Consider the following 18760-nt stretch of genomic DNA (forward strand, 5'->3'; position numbering starts at 1 on the left):
CACCTCTCAACCTTCCCTCCTATCTTTCCTCTCCTCGTCTGCACTCTTTCATTATGTCTCCTCGAAGTGAAATTGTATCTTCTCCTCTGCCCGTCTACTCTTCTTTTTCAGCCTTTTTACACTTCCGACAGCTTCTTCTCTTCATGCCTGCTCCCATCCAGCTGACAACACCTTTCCCTCCTTCCTCAATATGTGGGCTGCATCCGTGGCGGCTACAGTGAGCCTGTGACTCTGACAGGTCTCACCTTATCATTACTGCTCACACCCTTTATTCTATACCCTCTTCTGACTCTGACTATAACTTAGTACATGGCTGTAACTATCCACTTAACACTAAAGCTAGAATCTCAAAGGTGTACCTACATGACGGCACCGGTAAGGTATGAGATCAACAAGTACAAATGCAAACACTCCCAATGTATCTTTGATCATATTCCATTTAAATGTAGTTTAGCCACCAATGGTTACCATTTCCATGGATTAAAGCTAAGAACACGGTGTGGCTTTTGGTAAAAGAAAAGGTAAATATAATTATCCTAATGACCTATTGAAAACTCATAAAGATACAGTATAATTAATGTAATTGAAACGTCAGCACAATCAAATGGTCTCAGTCAAACCAGATCAGGCATTTTAATTTAGGACAAACTATAAAAACAACAATTAAATCCAGTATGTTCCTGAAGCAGTGGGAAAGTCTTCTGCTATTAAGAGTAAGTAACGTCCTGATTTAAAGGACTAGGCTGCAAATTTATGTTCAACACATTATCAGCAATCAATTATGTTAATGTACAATTCATGTGCTTCTCTGCCATTGTTAGAGAAAACCTGAATACTGAAGACAGATGCAGTAAAATAACCTCTGTTTTTCCTAAAGCAGTTTAAATAAAATTCTCTACCTCAGAAAATAAAACACAGAGACAGGTATAAGATGTTGGCTGTCCTCTAATTTAGAGAAATAATTTGATCATGAGAAATAAAACAGCTGAGGAACTGTGCAGGGAGACCATAGCAAGAGTTTGGCTTCAAGAAGTGCTTTTCTGCACAAAATGATTCACACAGTCTGTTGTCATGGTGCTTTGCATTTCTGTGACCTCTGACCTTCACACTAATGCTTTCATGCAGCCTGTTCTGCCGATATGCTCAAAAAACTAACTTTGCTGCTCGAGATGCAAAACTGTACATGTTGACGCGTTTCACCATGTGAGAGCAATTAGGTGTTTGTTCATGAGGTGTGTTTTATGACTTTGAACAGCTTTTTATCACCACCAGGACAACTCCTGCTGCTCATGCTCCCTCACTGCCTTGGCGCCATGGTGACAGATCAGAAAGAACCATCATGACATTGAAACTTCCTGTCGTCTTTAGACATGCTGAGAACCCACTTGAAGTTTATAGTCTGCTTAATTTATTGACTGCCGCCTTAATCCTTGAGGTTAAAAGCTTTTTCACCACTAAGTCTCATTCAGTTTCAATGTCCAGCGATTTCATAGCTACAGTCTCTGGGAACTGCTGAACCTACAGAGTCAGGCTTACAGCATCACCTGTCAAGCTGATTCATCTATGAAGTAAAAACAAACAACATCTGGCTTCATCAAGAGATAACACATTACCACATTTCAGCTAAACTCAAAACAAACTTTTCCTCTTACTCATTAACCCGCCATCCAATCACACACCTATCGATTCATCATGCTCCACTGACCAATCCACTACGCAGATTTTTAGTTTCACTCTGTCCTTCCTTTTCAATCGTCCCCAGTTCTCATGTACAGGAAATGACCTTCAGGTAATTTAGTTTTCTAAATAACTCAAGATACTCCAACTCTTACTAAGTTTCAGCTGATAAAGTGAAACCATGACTAAGAACTGATGCAATATCGATGCCACATTTAGTGTGACAAATTATCACTAAGCACCCATGTGACTTCTCTTTCAGTTCTTTCTATTTTTCTGAGCCAACCCACCTCAAAATATAGACCATATGTAGCTCAGAGTTGGTGTTTTAATGAAGATGATTTGAGCAACACATTTGCGGATTAAATTTACAACTAATTTTAATTAATTTTAACTGATTCCATTCGAGTGTCTTTGGTGGTTTTGATCTGTGATTGGATGTTGGTGTCAAATGGAGGCTATGAATCAGTTGACGTAAGTTGACATACAGCAGCCATGTTTGCTGTTAATTCTTTGATAAAACACTTTAATCCTTCGTGTGTTGAGTGTGAATCCCATTTGATCAAACACTTCTAGCTGCGAGCTTAGCAAGTTTCTGTCTCACCTGTCCCCCACCCACCTGGCCATCATCCATCCGCCTCTCTACTCCCACCCCCTTGTTAATCACACCGATCATCTCTATCCACCCCTCCTCACCGTGCACTCCATCTCCTCTGGCTCTGGTTTGATCTGTACAGAGGGCATAGCTGCCTCCTCCTCCTCCTCCTCCTCCTCCTCCTCCTGCTCTTCCTTCTTTCCTTCCTCCTTCTTCTTCTTCTTCACAGACTTTGTCACCACTTCTTCTCGCTCCTCCACGCCAGATTCCTCCACCTTCTCCTTCGGTGACCGAGACCGGGTCACCGGCTCCTCCTTCTTCTCCTCCTCTTCCCGGGCCGGGGGTGGCAGAGGTGACGATGGCGGTGGAGGTTGCTGCCGGGTCAGCGTGCTCTGCTTCACCGGGCTCCTCTGCTTCTTCCAGGCAGCACTCTTTTTTTGCTTAGGAGTTGACTGGCACTGAGGAAGAGGAGAAGAAACAGAAGGTGAGAGCAGAAAGGAGTAATTGAGGGAGGAAGGGGGTTGAAGGAGGGAGTAGAGGAGGTGATAAGAGGAGGAGTAAAAAAAGAAAGGGGGGAGGGGCAGAGGAAACAGGGGAGGGGGAGGAAAGGTTAAAAACAAGGTGTAAAGCAAGTCAAAACTTCCAGGCCAAGGGGGGGGAGGGAGAGGAGGGGATTTGTTAAGGATTTGAAGATGCAATGAGAAGTGGGAGGGAAGAGAAGAGGAGGAAGCAAGAGAAGCGGAAATCAAATGTGAAAAAAGGAGTGTGGTAGAAGAGGAGGAAGACAGGTAGAAGAGGAAGCAAGACAGGAAGTGACACAGTAGAGTTTAGAGGTAAAAAAAAAAAAAAATTAAAAACCATGACTGAAAGCTTTACCTCGGCTCTAATACCAGCTAAAGAACCCCCCCTGTCAAAAAATCTGCCAAAAAAGTGGGGTAGTTAAAAACACACACAAACCCACAGTCTGATTAAAAATAGATTAGAAATTTGAAGACAGAGAGATCGAGGAGCAGAGAAACAAAGGCCTAATCCTGAGGCTGCCACTGAGGGAATGAGAGTGAAAGAGAAATAACAGAGACACAGAAAGAGAGCAGGGAGGAGTAGCCGTGGACTGACCCCTCCCTCCCTTTCAGCGGCAGGCAGGCGGACACACCCTTTTCTGGAAGCCAAGCAAGATACAGAGAGAGAGAGAGAGAGAGAGAGAGGGGTGTGGGGAGTGAAGAGGCAGAAGGACTCAACACACACACTTGCAGTGCTGCACACACCCCCTCTCTTCTTTTCTGTCTCCATTTTCTCTCCATGACCACTTCCTTTCTAACACATTTAAATTCCTACCACTCTCTCAGAGACTTTTATAAACTGTGTACGAACTTATTAATAGTTGGTAAAGTACAGTAACAAGTTTTATTCACCTACATACCTACAGTTAAATATTTGGTGAGGTGTGTATTTGGAGGAGGTTTATGTCAAAATCTTCTAATTTGACAAGTAGAATAAATTGGACTGGGTTAACAATGGATTTGTGTATTTTATTCAAAACCCAGTTTATGAAATCTGTAGATTTTTGCTCTCCGATAGTTATTTTTGATCATGTTTTAATATCAGTCTTCCAACCACACAGCAATAATAAATGAGCCTGTCAAAAACAATTAATTTAAATAGTGAGAAATAAGAAATATATATTTCTTTGTCACACTTGTCTCCACAATTGTAACCCACCGAGGCCGTGACCCGCTGTTTGAACATGGCTGATTTACTTGCATAGAAGAAAAAATTCAAAAGTAACTTCCCTTCCCGTTCCTTCTCGTTTCCTTCCCCACTGAGTTCAGCTGTTGCTGATGTGAATGCGGTTACAGTCGACACTTCAGTAGAATTTCTTAGCATTGTGGTTTTAAATAGAAATCTGACTTCGTGAGATCAGCGTGTCAGCACTTGAGCTGCATTTCATTAAGTCTGGATGTCTTGAATATACACACGACACGATTGAACACAAGCGGCAACATTCATTTTTGGGATGGGGTCGGTCCAACCTGCACACTCTACTACACGTTTGGGCAGATGAATGGGATGGAGCAGCATGGCTTTGTATCAATCAAGCCATCTATCATGAGCAAGCATTGAAAAGAGAACAGGAAATGATAGTGAATGCCTTCACAGCTTTTCTTTTTTCAATCTTTCTCACAATGTTGTCAAATACACAAAGCTAGTTGTCTGCATGCTGTCTGCAACTGCGACCCTGCTGTACTGACCATCACGTTACAGTTATATATGTGATGAAATAGCTGATATTCTGGAAGAGAATCAACAGGAAACCATGAGAGTTGGTGTTTTTTTATGAACATGTAATGCTTTGCTCTTTATGGTGTTTAAAATTTATAAGAAAAATAGGAACTAAGGAGTAGTTTCACATCACATCAATAAAATGTCAATCCAGCTGCAGCAGCATTGAACCACGGGCTAATCTAATGTCTTACTTACACACACTGTTTGTTCTATGAATGAAGTCTGTGGTAAATAAGCTGAAGATATAAGTTTTACCCCCTGTGACATTTAAAGCGGTGGTGATGGTAGTGGTTTAAATGTTAAAGTGGACAACATTCAGCGTGGGAAAACTTTAAAGCAGGTCATGATCAACAGGTGTCAGGACACACGGGGCTCAATGTGTTTCATTCTTTATTCCCAAATCTAATAGCGAGAGACGTCACAAAAGAAATTTTCAGATCAGTCTTTAGGATCTCATCATCGGAGGAAGCGCTTTTCTTTTTCTTTTTCTTTCCGTCTTGCTTGTGACTGACGATCAGGCCGGCTGGCATGTGACCCAGCTCTATTGGATTCCACAGTGAGGTGGGGCCCTATCCAATCAGCCTGGGTGTGGCTGCAAGCGCCACCCCTCCCACACAGCACACACAGATGACACACACACACTGGTCTCTCAGGCCCTTTGTGAGGGGACAGAGCCCCCTCTGTGTATCTAAACAAAGGTAACGGCAGATCTGTACCACACCTTCCCCCCAACCAGCAACTCACACACAACAAAGTTAAAACTACACCCCAGTACATATTTTAAAGTATGTTGCACTTTACATCTTACCTCTTCATCCCTATTTCTACTTTATTTTATTTAACAAGCCAAACAATCAAACATTAAAAATGTTCACTGATCGACTGTAATAGACAGACGGTGACATCAGATGTTTCTGCTTCAACGCTTCTCTCTAAGGTAGAGTCGCCATTTTAAGACAAAAACACATCAGAGAAAGTGAAACTGTTCAATTTTAGTCCAGTTTCCACACTAACAAGCGCAGGAAATAGACCAGAAGGTACTGCTGCTACGAGGGCACACAGAGTGCAACTTTCAGATTTAGTTCTGTACCGGTATGTGTTGTTTGTCGGTTGTAAGGAAGTACTTTTACTTGACATGAAAGAAAAAAACATCCCGTGTAGCTGTTTATAGAGTTAAGAAGATGATATAATGGAAAACTGCAGGAACTGCAAACATACAGTTGTAAATGTAACCGCATGTAAATTCTGAATGCAAGAGGGTAAAAAGGTCAAAACACGTGTGCGTTTTAAGAATTAGCAGCATGCACAAAGCAAAATGGATCATAACCCCCTTCTTTAGGAGTAAAAATAATGTGTATGGAGATGCTTGATTTGATGGAGTCTCTGTCAACTATTTTGCACAATTCATGTTCAGGTCACTGCTTGGGAGTTGGTGTCTGCATTTCTCTACTACAAATGGCCTCATTATCATCTTTTCTCTTCTGCGATTGGCCACTTCTCACTTGCCCTTCACATCGAACCTGGTCATTCACGTCCGTGGAGGCACTATGAATAAAAATGGCCCTACTTCAAGAACCACACAGCTCTGAATCAAACGCCTTCATTGTCTTATTTTAAAGTTTCGCCAAGGTGTTAATTCAACCAATGGAAACATGTAAACAATTACCGGCTGCTGTTGATCATAGGATGGAAATTAGGAAGGAAGGTGTTCAAATCACAATTGGTGCTCCATAGCCTAACATGAGACAAAGCACCATATTTGTTTTAGGTGTAAGACGGTCTTGAGTAGGGAGGATTTGTTATTGTCTGTTGGAAAGAGCTGCAGATGGCACAGCTGAAGGGCAAAACTCCACCAGCTGCAAGTCAAACATACTCCCTTAATTCCAACTGAAAATGAGCCACTATTAGGGGTTTTACACACTCATAAGGACAGAAACCTCTGTTAACTATTGGTGGGAACACTGACATAAAGATGGACATCTCGTTATCATTGCAATCTATTGATATCAACTATAACCAGCAGTACTATTTAATAATTCTTGAAATGAAGGGTGTTACTGCATACTGTCGATTGAGTGAAACAGAAAGCAAAACCATAAATTTGCTTGAAGGTATTCTGGTCTGGAAGGTTCACATGCTGCAGCCAGACCTGGATCAAGGAGGATTTGCAAATTATTCCTTGGCGTTTGGTTAACAGCATCATGAGAGCAGTAAATCAAAGGGAGAAAAAAGACTCTACCTTGACATTTGAAGTCATCTGGACTACATGGAGTTGTGTTTCTGCTTACAAACCACACCCACTTCACCAAACCAAAGAAAATGGAGCAAACACTGAGAATCTATTGCAAATCAGACTTGATCTGCATCTGCTGGCAGACAAGGCAGTGAAGGGGAAGGAGTACAGTGTGGGGGTCAGGGGTTGCGTGTGCGGACAGAAGCATTAACGAGTAGTGATGGTGAGACACTGTGTCAGTGTGTATGCACATGGTGTGCATGTGTAAATGGGGAGTGACAAGCTGTGTGTGTGTGTGTGTGTGTGTGCCTCCCCCCCAGAGGAGGGGTCCCACTGTGGAGTTCCAGGAATAAAACAGGGTGGGATGGGTGTGACCCCTTCAGCCTCTGATCCCATCACAGGAAGTTGGGGTGGGGATAAAGAGAGACGAGGAAGACTGGAAAAAAACGCAGAGAGAGAGAGAGAGAGGGGCAGGACGTTTTCACTCACACAGCTTCACTGCTGCGTTAAGGATAACCTTTCTTTGACCTGGAAAACATTTACACTGATTTAAAGCTGCACATCAACATAATCAGACGTGGGAGTGTCCAAACAACAGACCACACCAACAACCACGGTAAATTACTCTACGAGTGTCAACAATGGCTCAATATATCAAAGTATATATAGTCGGCGCAAACACAATGTATTGGTAGACGCAAGTGGTGCAGAAGGGACTCGAGATGCACTAGAAACGTTTCAACACAACCATAAAATCTGTGTCTGTGGCTGCGTGACACCATTTAGTGAACATAATGAATGTTCTGAGACAAGAAGGAAAAACATGGAGAAAACAAGAGAAAGCCAACGTTTACCTTTGAAATCAGCCCGTATCTAAGCCAGAGCTGCAACTATTCATCAACTGATCCGTGTACCTAAAAGGTCAGGAAGTCCTCTGCCGGACTATGTAAATCAGTTTTCTGCAGTGTCAGGTTAAGCAAACTACAATGATTTCAACTATGAAGCCTGATTAGCATGAACCTAAAGAAGAATCTGTGGTTGATTGTGTTCATCTGTTCTGCAGGAGCAGCCATAGTACAAAAGTGAGCACAAACAAACAGTATGAAGAGATCACTTTGGACCTTTTCAAAATCAAAATGAGATAATCAACAGCTCGATCGCTATTATCACCGATTGATCTGTTGATTTTTTATTATAAATTATGACATCAGGCCAATAACTATTGTGAAAACTCACTGACATTAAGTTTGGAGGAAAAGATTAGCTGTGGACCAGTCCACTACAGCTGTCTCTGGGCCTCATACCGCCGAATCTGAGCACTTTTGAAATCTATTTTTATCTGCTGAAAGCTGACTGAGCGTGAACTGAACGCTCTGCTTCATCCTCATATGGTCCCACACATTCACACCCGCTCAGAACAACCAGTCTGTTACTGCTAAGCTGTAGGGAGCTGGAGAGCAGAGTCGTGTGGCAGGTTTCTGAGGGAGGTTTTTCCATTCACTTCCTATGTTCTGGTAAGAGATTCAGAGCAGTATTCAAATCCTGCCACTACCTCTATAGTAGAAGATTGAAAAAAAAAAAAGTTTAAAGCAAGATTCAGATCACCCACAACCCCAAAAGGAAAATATCCCTGAATTTAATATCTGCAATGTGGGACAGGGGGAGTAGATGGATAGGATTGAGAGCTGACAGGAGGGATGCTGCTGAAACTGCTGCAAAAAGTGACAAATTCCTAAAAGCAAAAACATGTTTGCCTTTTATTCAAATGCAAAGGGTTGTTATTCTTATTTTATTCATTTAATAATATTCCTTACAACAACAATCTTAGCTCCTAAAAATCTGAGTCAACACAACTATTATTACAATTATTATCATGTATGTTTTTGTGGGGAAGATCATTTCAATCCAACACAGAAGAAGAATTTGTCAGTAATACTACATGTATCCGACATCATTTTGTGAGAAATGATGTCACTAACACCATGTTTGCCTCATGCAGCAATATCTGGGTGGGTTAAAAAATGCTATCTAGTATTGAAACTAAAATTTTATTATTACACACTTTCTGGTTCTGACTTCTAACTTCCTACATGTGTGTGCTGCTTCATGTCGTTGTAGTCTGAATGACTGAGATCACCATCATCTCTGACTTTCTGTGATCACCTACTGCGTTTTAATATAGTTCAATTCATGAGCTACTTATTCTTATTTCTGTCCGTTTATTGGAACTGAAAGTTAACAAACTCGAGCGGAGGACGATGCGATTGTGCGAATGTTCAGCGTGAGCACCATCATCATCACCGACAAGCGGGAAGTGCGAGTTAAGAAACACTTCCCGTGAGTGGACTGTGAGTTAACACGCATACGTGATTAATAGAAGTCGCGCAGTGCCTGGTCAGCTTAAACAAAATCTACATCCTAACAATTATATTATAATCAGTAGTATTAGTAGATAATGACATTTGACATGACATAATACATTTTATTTGAACCCTCTTTTTAAATCCAACAAGAAATGAAAGCAATTACTGAGCATATTTTTTACAGTGTGAGAGAGAGAGAGACAGAGAGAGAGAGAGAGAGAGAGAGAGAGAGAGAGAGAGAGACAGGGTGGGACAGAGAGACTATCTGGGTCAACACTCTCCTTTCTGTCACTGCTGCCTCCCCTACCCCCACCCTCCATCCAAAACACACACATGCAGGGCCGGGGGGATTGCCCCAGTCAGCCACACTGTGTTCATGCATCCTTAGCGTTCACACACACACACACACACATATGTACACATAAAACGCCTCATGTCGAGTTCTGCCCACGCCCATGAATGCACATACAGCAATTTCCCCAATATGTTCCAAAAAACACCCTATATCGAAGGGTCACGTGCACATAGACACACACACACAGCAGCAGGCACACAGCATTCAGTCCTTTTTAGTCCTTCTCATCACAAGCGCAGGCGCAAGTCTTGTTCTTATTGTTGAATCGTGAACACATAGACCTTAACTGAGGCGAGTGAGGCCTGCAGCTCTTTAGATGTCGCTCTGGGTTGCTCTTTTATGACCTCCTGGATGAGTCGTGCTCTTGGAGTCCTTTTGGTGAGCCGGCCACCCCTGGGAAGGTTCACCACTGTTCCAAGTTTTCACCATTTGTGGATAATAGCTCTCACAGTGGTTCGCTGCAGGCCCAAAGCCTTACAAATGGCTTTGTATCCTTTTCCAGACTGATACATATCAATCACTTTGTTTCACATCTGTTCTTGAATTTCTTTCGAACTTGATGTGTTGCTTTTTTAAATCTTTTAGCTCGCTTCACTTTGTCCGACAGCTTCTATGTCTAGATTCAACAGGTCTGGCATTAATCAGGCCTGGGTGTGGCAAGTTAAATGTGGCACAGCTTACCAGAATGTGGTTAATCACAGCTTATTCATGATTTAGCAAGTAGGGGGCAATTACTTTTTTTTTACCACATAGAGCCAGGAAGATTTGAACAGCTTTTTCTTTCCTCACTTAATTAAACCATCATGTAAAAAAATATTTTTTGTTTTGCATTTACACAGGTTATCTTTGTGTAATATAAAAAATTAGCTAAATCATATAAGTTAATACAAATATGCCAAAAAATAAAAATCAGGAAGAGGGCAAATACTTCACAGGCACAAACAGCAGCCGTTCTGTCTGGAGTCCACTGCCTGAGTCTAATCAGTGTAAGAAGAGGAAGAGAAATAACTGAAATAAAAAGAGGCAGAAAGTTTTTTCCTCATAATGGTCGCCTGCTCATACCACTCTAGGTTCATTCTCAGTTCACAGTGCCGTCTAACATCCTCCTGACACGCTGCCGATAGCGTTCAGATATAAAACTGTAATTTCTTAGAGCACTGACTGCTAAAGCAGTCAAAATCATATGCGTCTTTATAGAATTCATGCAGCCATTACATTTATTTTGACATATTTCAGTAGAGAGAGGAAGAAAGGGACAAAGACAAGGTGTTTACCAGGTCGGTCGTAGATTGTCATTTATTTCCAGCTCCTGACGATGCTGCCATCGTCAACATGAATGGCGCAGAATAATGTACTTATTCTATGAATGGTTCCTTGAGATTCTTAAGTATTTTCTACCTTTGCCAATAAAATCGTTTCTGTAGTTGCCATGGTCACACGGAGGTCTATTACAGCAAAATTGAGACTCATCAACTCAGACGGCAGCAGCAAATAGCAGGGCACGCTCACGAGAACGGCAGTCAGCCATTGTGCCTAAACTGGAGACAAAGAGGGCTGCAGCAGCGAATGCTCGCTGTCTGGAACAGTCAGAACTACACCATGGGTGAGTCTCACCCACATCTAACATGGTTGATATTAACTTGCCAATGACTTCAGCAGTGTTTATCACCTGTGTGCCACCTGAGAGCTGCTGAGACTTTAACCCGTGACTCCCTCTAGTTTTGGGAGTCACTGTAATGAACCACAGGACCAAATGAAATCTCAGAGAGAAGGTGGAGCAGATAGGTCGGGAGAGGCCAGGGAGGTCAGTTTCCAGTGGTTTCCAGTTGAGGTTCCAAACATTGCACAACTCCTGTAACTGGAGTCCATAACATACACACACCCACCCTTCCTCACACAGAGTTGGTGCTGTGAAGCAGGAGGACCCATGGAAAAGAGGCAGCATACGAAAATATCCGAGTGTGTTTGAGCTATCAGGGTCTGAGGCTTTTGGCTGTCGCTTCATTCAGATAGACAAAATCACACAGGAACCCTTCCCACTCGTATTGTTCTTCTCCCACTTGACATCCCTCATTTTGTGTGTGCATGTGTGTGCAGGGATGGGTGGTGCTTGGTTAATATGTGACAGAGACGAAGAAGGAGGCAGTTGGGTGTTTGGTGAAGGCTGGGTGTGTTGTTTGTGAACTTAAACCTGTTTTCGATCACAAATAACATAAAAAGAGAATAACAAGCTTTCTGAAAGTCCAGACCTGAGGAGCATGCTGCGAAAAATTGGTAACAAGACTTATTGTGCTTATTATCAGCACATAAATCATATTTAATGGTAAAACAATCCTGCAACAATCAAATCTATTTCACATCAATTCAAGAGAGCCCACTGCACAGCTGTATTATGTAGGAGCAACACTTCCAGACAGCAGACGCACTTATGATGCAGAACTACTCAACCCGCTTTGGACCAATTAATATGAGACATATGAGACCGTCTGCCAGCGTCTCCCTGTCAGCGTAGACTCTAGTCTACAGCGTGGTTCATACTCTTCACAACATAGAATTACGCCAAATAATTTATGTAATAAAAGTTTCAGCTTCACCCCTTTCTCAGTTGCACAGACGTGTGCTTTACTTGCCCTCTTTTGGTGAGTCAGTTAAATGACATTTAAACATTGAAAGCATTTAATTAGTTTCCCCGGTGTCTGTACCATGTGATCCGTATCCAAACCTGGTTAAGAGGAAGCTCATGAAGGGGGCTGAGGTGACATGGATAAACCCATACAGAAGGATCTGAGCCCTACTTCTGTCTTTGTGTTTACATGTTGCAACCACACCACGCAACCTCTATAGTGTCCTGCAATGTGGAGCAAAAGATCTCTGCTGCTGGATGAGATGAGAGGCAATGTGGTGACGGACGATGAGGCAGAAAACAGGCTTAAAAGGAACCGGGAGCACAGAAAGAGATGAAAGAGAGGTGGGAGGAGGTGAAGAGTCAAGGTGGGGCAAACTTAAACCAGAAACAGAAGTAGCTGTGTAAAATGAAAACTGCAGAGAAACAGAGGAGGAGAGAAGAATAAAGGAAAGTTTTCTTTCACACATAGCTGTGACTTTACACGTCTTTGTATTCGTCCTTTTCCCTTTTCCTTCACCACTAACTAACACTCTCCTCCTCTTGCCTCTCCTCTTCGTAACCCGTTTACAATCCCTGAATGTTAGTTTGACTCCTTCTTTTCTAATGCGTACAGAAAAAGAATAAATGTGAAGGGACGATCACATGAGGCTGTCATCTTGCATCAATGCATGCTGACACACAACACAGAAACTGCACATCTACTTCCCCTACACACAACAAACTCTGGCAAAGAGAAGACCAACTCCTCAGCCACTCGCGGACAGTTCGACTCCCCCCCGCCCCTCCTTCAGCCTTCACCGCCTCGTAAAGCACCAAGGTCCTCCCTCCAAGGACTTTCACAGGACATGGGCAGGAGACACCGCAGAAAGTCTGAGCCACTCTGACACTCGCTGGTGAAACATGAGATGTGAAACGTTCGCTCCTCACACACACACACACACACACACACAGAGATGTGTGCAGAGTGACCATGAGTCCAGAGCACCACAGACACCTGATCCCACAGCACTGCCTGTATCTGGATTACTCAGAGAAGTCAGGTAACACAGGTATTCAGAGAGCAACTGTAAATCCACATACAGAAGCATGTCTAGTGACAGGAGATGCAGATTTCTTTTTAAGGCAGTGGTCGGTAACTTATTTAGACTTTTACATGGTGCTCATTTAATATGCACCGAATGTTACAAGGATTAAAATGATCTTTCTCTAGGTCTCACTGTCACACACACACACACACACACAACCTGAAACATCTGAATGAAGTTCAAAAACAACAGCAGCGATTCAGCATTGACCAACCAGAAATGTTTCACAACTGCAGTCAAAGGTCACTGCTGTTGTCTGTCGTACAGAGGTCACGAAAATATCAACAGTGTGGAAGAAACGTTGGAGCAGCAGAGCAAGTGGGAGGATGAGAGAAGGCCACCTTATAGTTGGTTACACATTTGACGTAATGACTGAAAAGATTATTTTCTAGCTGTAGAGCATCGCAATTAACAAAATTATATCTGTTATTAATGTGGACTAAAGTAAGATTGAGGAATATTTTGATTCTATTGTCAATTCAGCCTGAATGCACCATTTTTATTAATTTGGATTTTCCATTTTTGTTCCTTTTTACTTTCTCATGTCGTAAACAGGACAGACCATTTTTCATGTGCATCTAAGTGACACTGCGCTTGTTTATTACATATTTTAAACCACCCTCATGTCAACTAATGGGCAAAACCTCAGTCATAAATATTGAGGTTTGATTCCAGGTCAAACACTTACAATGCTTTTTCTTAAACACATATTCTTCATCTGCTGTTGAACCATCATTTCACTATATTATTTTAGCAGTTTTAGCTTTATAACTCCTCTGGTCATTTTGCTTGACATGTGTTTACTGTTCTTTTCCTTCTGCTGCACAAACAAACATCGCATTTCAACACCTGTACAGTCAACAACATCACCGTCCGCGGCTCCAGCTTGCAGTCTTTCAGTCACGTCAGACACTGCTCATATTTCACATTCCTGGGTCAAAATTTGCAGGTTATAGCTTCAACATCCATAAGTAAAACGCTGCGGGGAGATTTCTCAACAGTGGGGAATCTGACTGGAGTCAATCCTGTAACACTGGTTCAAGGTCAGGGTCATATTTACCACAAAAAAACAAAAGACAAACCCACACACAGGACCTGCACGGAGAAAAACACTTTTACGTTTTGTGTGTGAAAGGTGACGCGAAGAGCAACATGGTGGTTAACGCTGTTGCAAGAACGTCTGGGTTCTAAGCGTGGTGTGTGTGGAGTCTGAATGTTCTCCGTGTGCCTGAGTGCGTGTCCACCCGCAGCCCAAAGACATGTAGGTTGGGTTCATTTCCCATTGGTGTGAATGCACTTGTGACCACTCTTGGTCTTGGTTGATACAGTTTGCCAGATGTTGCCGTGATTTTCCACATTATTCCCACGTTGACAAGCCGGATTTGTCTTTTTTTTATTTTTTATTTCTTGCTGTTCAGTATCCCATTGTTTGTTCTCCTCTGGAGCTCTGTTAGTTGACTCACGTTGCTGCTGATTGGCTCTTTTATGGCTGACAGATGCTGCTAACTGGAAAGTGGCCAAATAGGACCCGTATCCATTGAAGTGTTTGCAACTGCAATTTAGTCACTTCAAACTTAGAGCTGTCTATAATTTGTTGGCAATATTTCGACTACCTTCATGTAGAAGAGAAAACAGAGGACAAAAAAGTGCAGGAGAGAACTGGGTGTGTCTCCATCTGGCAGAGAGCAACAGAGAGAAAGTGAGCGAGGGGCCTAGAAACAGAGCAGGAGAGAGAGTGAGAGCGAAGCTGGCTTGGTTGTTATCACACCACACCCTAATGACGCAAAGCTGTCCACCACTTCCCTATACACTCTCTTATCCTCACTTACACACACACACACACAAGACACAGTTTGAGTACTCTGTGCTAGTTAAATAATATTATCCCTACATACACACACATGCACCTATACACACACGTGTTCAAACCGCAAGGCTGTGGTCAGAGCACTTCTCTTAAGCTTACACTGAATCCAAAGCACTCGTAGGTCGGAACTAACCTCAAACACGGGTGAGTGTGTGGATAAGCACTCACCCGTTCACACAGACACAAACAAATTCACCAGATGGAGTTTGTGAAAAGGTTATAAAATGTTTCCTGTCTCTCAGACTGTCTGAGCAGATCAAAAAGATCAAACAGAAACCAAAAGTTGGGCCCACGTGTTGATGCCTGTTTGAAAAGATTACAAAGAGTGGAAATTGTGTAAGTCTAAAATAAAATCTATATTATTATTTTACACTTGTATTTTAAAATAAGAAGATACAATAAAGGCAGACGGACGCTGACTTCTTGACATCTAATCCACAGGTTAATGTTGTAGTGCCGACATCCAATAACTTAACCAATAACTACCAATACAAGTTTTTTTTTTTTTCTATTTCAGTTCACAATGCATGCATTTGTGCATATATACATACCTTATTTGCAGTGTGCTTTGCACAACACATATTAGAAGAAATTGCATCACAGCTTCTGGAGTAGCTATGCTAATGAAAACTAATTTGTAGAGTCACTGCTGATGCAGGGGAGCTCACACTTTTTTAGCAGGCACCTTCACACATTATACAAATAAACAAAAGTGAAAAGGCCATTGGTGAAAATGGTTTCAGACCAGCTCAGCAGGTGCATTACACCTTGTTCATAGGAGTATAATGTGTTTCACCAAACAGAGACTTTCTGTATGCATAATTTAAACAGCATTTTACCATTTTCATTTTTTACAGATTATGATATTAATGTGGTCAAGTTAAACTGCCTGGAGATGAAAAGCTCTGAGCTACAGACAAGTAGTTTTTTTCACATCAGTGTGTAGGTGTATGTAATAACAAATAATTACATTTGGGAACGAGTTATTATCAATTGATTGATTGATATCACTTAATTGATGTACACTAAATTATGTAAGAATGTGAGAGCAATTAATGTGTTTGTTCTGAGACAAATGTCAAACAGTCACACATCAATTCTTCTTCTCCCAACTCCCATCTCAAGAGGTGCAGGCATCTATCCAAGCTCAGCTTGGGCAAGACTGAGCTTGTGAGGAGGCCCATTCTGAGCAGTTTCACCTTAACAGTACTGTGGTGATGCCAGCTTGGATAATGAGGAGCCTGGGTGCAGACTGCCCTTATAGACTGATCCTGTACAACATCAGCCTGAGTTACCAAGGAGGAGCAACAGGTGCTTATTCAGGCACTTCTCATCTCTCACTTAGACTACTGCCCTCTGCAAACCCTCTGCCAGTTCAGGACTTTGCTACCTGTCTGATGTTCAACCAGTTCTCACACCTCTACTGTTCTGTGTTCAGTACCCTGAGTTTGTTTACTGAAGCTTGTACACAGCAAAGGGAAATGAGCTCCAAACCATGATCACCTTAAAGTCGTTTTGAGACCTGCACTAGAATCCCAAACTACTCGTCATCATCCAAAGGTGGCTGTATGCGAGAACACAAATGTCCATGTCAGACATTAAGCAGTGTTCTCTCTCCCTATTATAAAGTCCTGGTAATGTCCGATTGAGCCCATGTGCAAACACAGCAGGTAATTGTCCAGAGAATTTACAGCAAGTGAGAAAGCGTTCCTTTTCAGTCGATCCGCTCAGCACGATGCCTGAAAGCATGTGCAATCTTTACTATTCTGTCTGGTGCTTTATTGCACTTCTCTCCTACAGTATGTTATGATGTATTCTGTACCTAATAAAGCTCAGAGTAATGTCTGAAATCAAACATACAAGATCTATATTAACTTTTGGTTTTGCAACAAAAAGCCAGCCTTACTGATGTAAAAACACTTATGACGTTACATTGAAAACACAGAGGCTTTTATTTGTGTGTGTGGTATTATCCCCTGTATAATGAGGACAGAAACCTGCTGTGGTCATGTGCTAACGATCAGCCCACAACTTTTAACCCTTCTCCACCTCCAGTTCAATCTCAAGTGGGTGCGCTGGTGTGAAAGTAAACAGGAATTCTTCCATAAGAACAATTTGTTGTATAAGATCAGTATCATTTTCCCAAGAAATCGTGCAAATGTGTGCGTTTGAGTTTGTTCGTTTCAGAAAGTGTGACCTGACTATCTGATCATCTGCCTCTGTCTCTCGCCATCATTCCCATAACCTTTATCTCTAACATACACACACACACACACACACACACACCCTTTTCAGACACACCCACACCACCACCATCACCCCATTCCCTCCCCCCACCCTCTCATACCCCTCCCACATCTCCTTTTCTTTTCATTGTGGCCGTTTTGGCAGCATGGCCATGGTTACCATGGCGACAGGATTCTTTGCCCCTGTTAATGACTGTAGCTCGGTTGGTAGGGGGTCACTCTTCACCACCACCACCACCACCACATCAAGCCCTAATATGAGGTGACACGGCCAATATCCTCACACACACGCACGACAGAAACGCGTACACACAAACACAGCTACACAAGCATGTCAACACAGGCATGCACACTGGCATGTGGCAAACATTCACACAAGCCCACTGGAAAAAAAAAAAGTGTGTACATGTGCATGCAAATGCACACACACACACACATATGCACACACTACACTAGCCCCACCCCTCATCACTCTCCCTCCACACCACACACACTCATTCACATAATTCACAGTCACACATTCCCACTAGAAGCACACATTCAGCTACAATCAAGCCTCCAATAATGAACCCACACACACACTTCCTCTCACTTGAACATCCAGAGCCCGAGCTTCCTCTCTTTTTTCCTTAGCAAAAAAAAAGGAGAGACATCTAAATTCTAGTTGCTGAGCAATCTTCTTACATAAACACCAAGCTCCTTCTTTTTGTAAATTCCACACTTACAGTTTTGAGCTTGAATCAATTCCACTTTCCAACTTTTCAACAGTACCACAAAGCGAATTGTCAATATGTGCCTGGACATTATGAAATGGCAGCTGTGTGTGGTAGTCATTATGCCCATGGGTTGTGTATTGGTGTTCTATTAGCTGAATTATCGCCAGGTAACTTCAGGTAATTACACTAACACTGCCAGGCAGGAAATACAATGTGCTATAGATTGTCGGTGAGACAGTGTTTTTAAATACCAGAGGAATGATTAAATTGTTTGGTTCATAAAATGTCATAAAATTGTGATATATGTTATATTTCTTCACATCAAATGAGAGGTGTATATTCAAATGTGCTGTTTTGTTTGAATAGCAGTGCAGATGATATTATACACTATAAATACTGTGGGCTTCAGAGGTATGTGTGCGTGCTTGTGCGTTACCTGTCAGAGTTCTTTGGAAGTGCAGTAGGCGGGCTGGAAACTTTGCATGGTTTCAAACTACAACAGTGGAATTCACACAAATCCTCCTCCTCTGACTGATTTACGCAAGTGATTTGAGGTCGCCTATTTACATTGCTTGTTTGTCTAAATATTGTTATCTTCCAACAGATCCAAAAAATACTACTACTAAACACCTAGAGTGGACTACTTTGTGTGGATGAAATGTTTTAAAACAGATATAGTATATAGTATAATATAGCATAGTATAATGCAGAATA

General features: G+C 42.1%; 1 protein-coding gene across 2 annotated transcripts in view; it reads right to left on the bottom strand.

Moving 5' to 3' along the window:
- klf8 (Kruppel-like factor 8) overlaps positions 1 to 18760 on the bottom strand; it is a 51415-nt gene that overhangs the window by 22716 nt on the left and 9939 nt on the right. For both annotated transcript variants that reach the window (XM_026373321.1, XM_026373322.1), the window contains exon 2: positions 2374 to 2730. In XM_026373321.1, the coding sequence (XP_026229106.1) occupies positions 2374 to 2730 (357 nt within the window). The remainder of the gene's footprint in view (positions 1 to 2373; positions 2731 to 18760) is intronic.

The sequence above is a fragment of the Anabas testudineus genome, chromosome 14 (genome assembly GCF_900324465.2).
Source record: "Anabas testudineus chromosome 14, fAnaTes1.2, whole genome shotgun sequence".
Lineage (NCBI taxonomy): Eukaryota > Metazoa > Chordata > Actinopteri > Anabantiformes > Anabantidae > Anabas > Anabas testudineus.